This window comes from Notothenia coriiceps, unplaced genomic scaffold, assembly GCF_000735185.1.
Source record: "Notothenia coriiceps isolate Sejong01 unplaced genomic scaffold, NC01 NC01_scaffold00003261, whole genome shotgun sequence".
Lineage (NCBI taxonomy): Eukaryota > Metazoa > Chordata > Actinopteri > Perciformes > Nototheniidae > Notothenia > Notothenia coriiceps.
Window position 1 is genome coordinate 6,741 of NW_011335962.1, and position 2,457 is coordinate 9,197.

Sequence of the window (2,457 nt, forward strand, 5' to 3'; positions counted from 1 at the left end):
TACCCGCGTACAAGCGGGTACAAGCGGGTACAAGCCTGTATGTTTTATTTCATAATAAAACATGAAAATGGTGACAGCTTATGTGAACCACAGACCTTATTCCAGGCATCTGAAACATGTTTCAAAACCTGAACGTGTACCTGTCCTTGTGTTTCAGCATCAGATATTTGTCATTTCATGCATAAAATGTTCATGTGTTAGTCTTCTCCCAGTTGTATTTTTGTTTTTATTTTGATTTTAGTTTGCAAATTAAATAATCATTCCTCTTGTTGTCAACAAATGAAAGAGCTACTGTCTCAACTCTGACTCCATTGGCTTCCTCTCAAACACATAAAGAATAACAACAATGGAGCTGGGAGGAAGAAGAACCACCAGGCTGTGAAACACAAACAGATATATTCACTCTGCACATGAAACAACCAATTCATCCTTCAAAAGAAGAAGAACTGAAGAAGCCCATAAAGCCGTGCAGCCTCTGAAATACACATTCAGTAAATGTAAGAGTGGCACAAAGGAATGATTACTGTAACAGCATGGTTTGTCGTGTTCATTCAGAACATCCCTTCAGTTTATAAAGTCTGTGCTGAGCTGGAGGTGAAATCCCTCCAGATGTTCTTTAAGTTTCTCCCTCACATCTTCCCCCGTTTCGGTGCTGAGGACAGAATGCTGGCCTCCCCCCCTCTCCATCAGCTGTTTCACTTCCAGTTCTGAAACTTGCCCTTCATCAGGAGCGCACTCCATCTTGAGAAAGCTCTGTATTTTATCTTGAGCAGGGACAGGCACCAGGAGGAGCTGCCCCTCTCCCCCCCCCTGTATCAGGAACAGCTGCTGGAGGGGAGCCTCCTCACCCAGAGCCCCACTCTCCCCTTCAGAGAGCAGCAGTTGCTCATGAAAATCAGACAGAGACATCCCAGGGATCACATGTTGGACACCTTGAGTTTGGAGCAGGACTTGGGGATTTGTTCCATTTAAGTCACTACTTTCTACCCTTTTTCCAGGTGGTCTTTCCTGTATGTTTGGAGTGTTTGCGGCCGTACTGGTTTCTACCCGGTCCCTCATTTTTAGCGTGTCCTCATGCACTGCAGGCTCCACATCATTTGAAGTCTTTGAAGCTCTGCGTGCTTCCGGCCCTCTTCTACAGTAGAAGCAGAATCCCTTCTCCTCCTCAGAGCAGCTGCTAGAGTCTGGCAGACAATGCTCCATCCGATCCACACATCTGTCCTCAAACAACCCTACGCCCTCAGATTTAGCATCTCCCCCCCCCTGGTTAGAACCTCCTTTGCCTAGTCTCTTCTCCCCCCAGGTTCTAGAACCATCTTGTGACAGGAGCAGAGTGTGCTTCAGCCGTTTGTCCCGCAGCCTCAGCACGGTGCTCCGCAGGCGGTTCTCCCTCCGCCGGGCCGCATGCAGCTGTCGTAAGGCTCTCTCCAAGCAGTCTATGGCCTGGTCGTAGCGTCTCCTCCACAGCAGGGGGCAGAGCTGAGCGTAGCTGTGCTCCTTGGGTAGGTAGAAGCCTGGAGGAGGGGGCAGACGCCTCATGTAACGTGATGGGGACTGCGGAAGACACGCTGGTTCTGGTTCTGGACTGGATTCCTGCTGTGGGAGCTGCTCCACCTCTGAGGGCTCTTGGGGAGATGCAGGTGTGTTTCCATTTGGTTGTTTGGAAGTTTCACCCCCGTCTGTCTTCTGCTGAGCATTCTGCAGGTCGTCTGAGCGCCGATTCCTCCTACAGAAAAGAAAGATTATTCATTGATTATTAAAAACATTTAGCTGACACTTTTATCCAAAGCCACTCACATACACTCCAATACCACAGACATGCCATCCGACCTCTGCAGCTCATCCAGAATACAGCGGCTCGTCTGGTCTTCAACCTTCCTAAATGTTCCCACACCACTCCACTCCTCCGCTCCCTTCACTGGCTTCCAGTAACTGCTAGAATCCACTTCAAGACACTGGTACTTGCGTACCATGCTGCTAATGGATCTGGTCCTTCCTACATCCAGGACATGGTTAAACCGTACACCCCAGCACGTGCACTCCGCTCTGCATCAGCCAAACAGCTCGCTGCACCCGCACTGCGAGGGGGACCCAAGTTCCCATCAGCAGAAACACGTGGGTTTGCTATCCTGGCTCCAAAATGGTGGAATGAGCTCCCCATTGAAATCAGGACAGCAGAAAGCTTACACATTTTACTTTAGTCAGTTTATTGAACATGTCAGAAACAAAAACATACAAGAATAATATATATATATACTCTTTTTTCCCCCCCCCTTTTTCTTTCTCACTCAAATTAATAATTATAACAAAGTACAAAAAAAAAATAATAATAACAAAAAACAAAAACAAAACAAAAACAACAATAATTCTCAAATAGTCTCTGTCATGTTCAACAGGGGCAAGAAGAAGCTTAAAAAAACTTTTCTGGTCCGACCCCCTGTAGCATATATTTTTCTT

The 2,457-nt window shown here is 47.1% G+C and overlaps 1 protein-coding gene across 1 annotated transcript; it reads right to left on the reverse strand.

Moving 5' to 3' along the window:
* Positions 1-47: 47 nt before the first annotated feature.
* thap7 (THAP domain containing 7) lies at positions 48-1,889 on the reverse strand. Its single transcript, XM_010766241.1, has 2 exons — positions 1,798-1,889; positions 48-1,726 (listed from the first exon to the last, which is right to left on the reverse strand). Exons 1-2 carry the CDS (start codon positions 1,818-1,820, stop codon positions 565-567), a joined length of 1,185 nt encoding a protein of 394 aa, XP_010764543.1. The 5' UTR covers positions 1,821-1,889; the 3' UTR covers positions 48-564.
* Positions 1,890-2,457: the final 568 nt, after the last annotated feature.

Excerpts from the sequence above, each read along its gene's own strand:
- thap7 (XM_010766241.1), bottom strand. The coding sequence starts at position 1,820 with ATGTCTGTGGTATTGGAGTGTAT. Across the intron at positions 1,727-1,797 it reads TCTGTGGTATTGGAGTGTAT|GAGGAATCGGCGCTCAGACG; the intron begins GTGAGTGGCTTT and ends TCTTTTCTGTAG.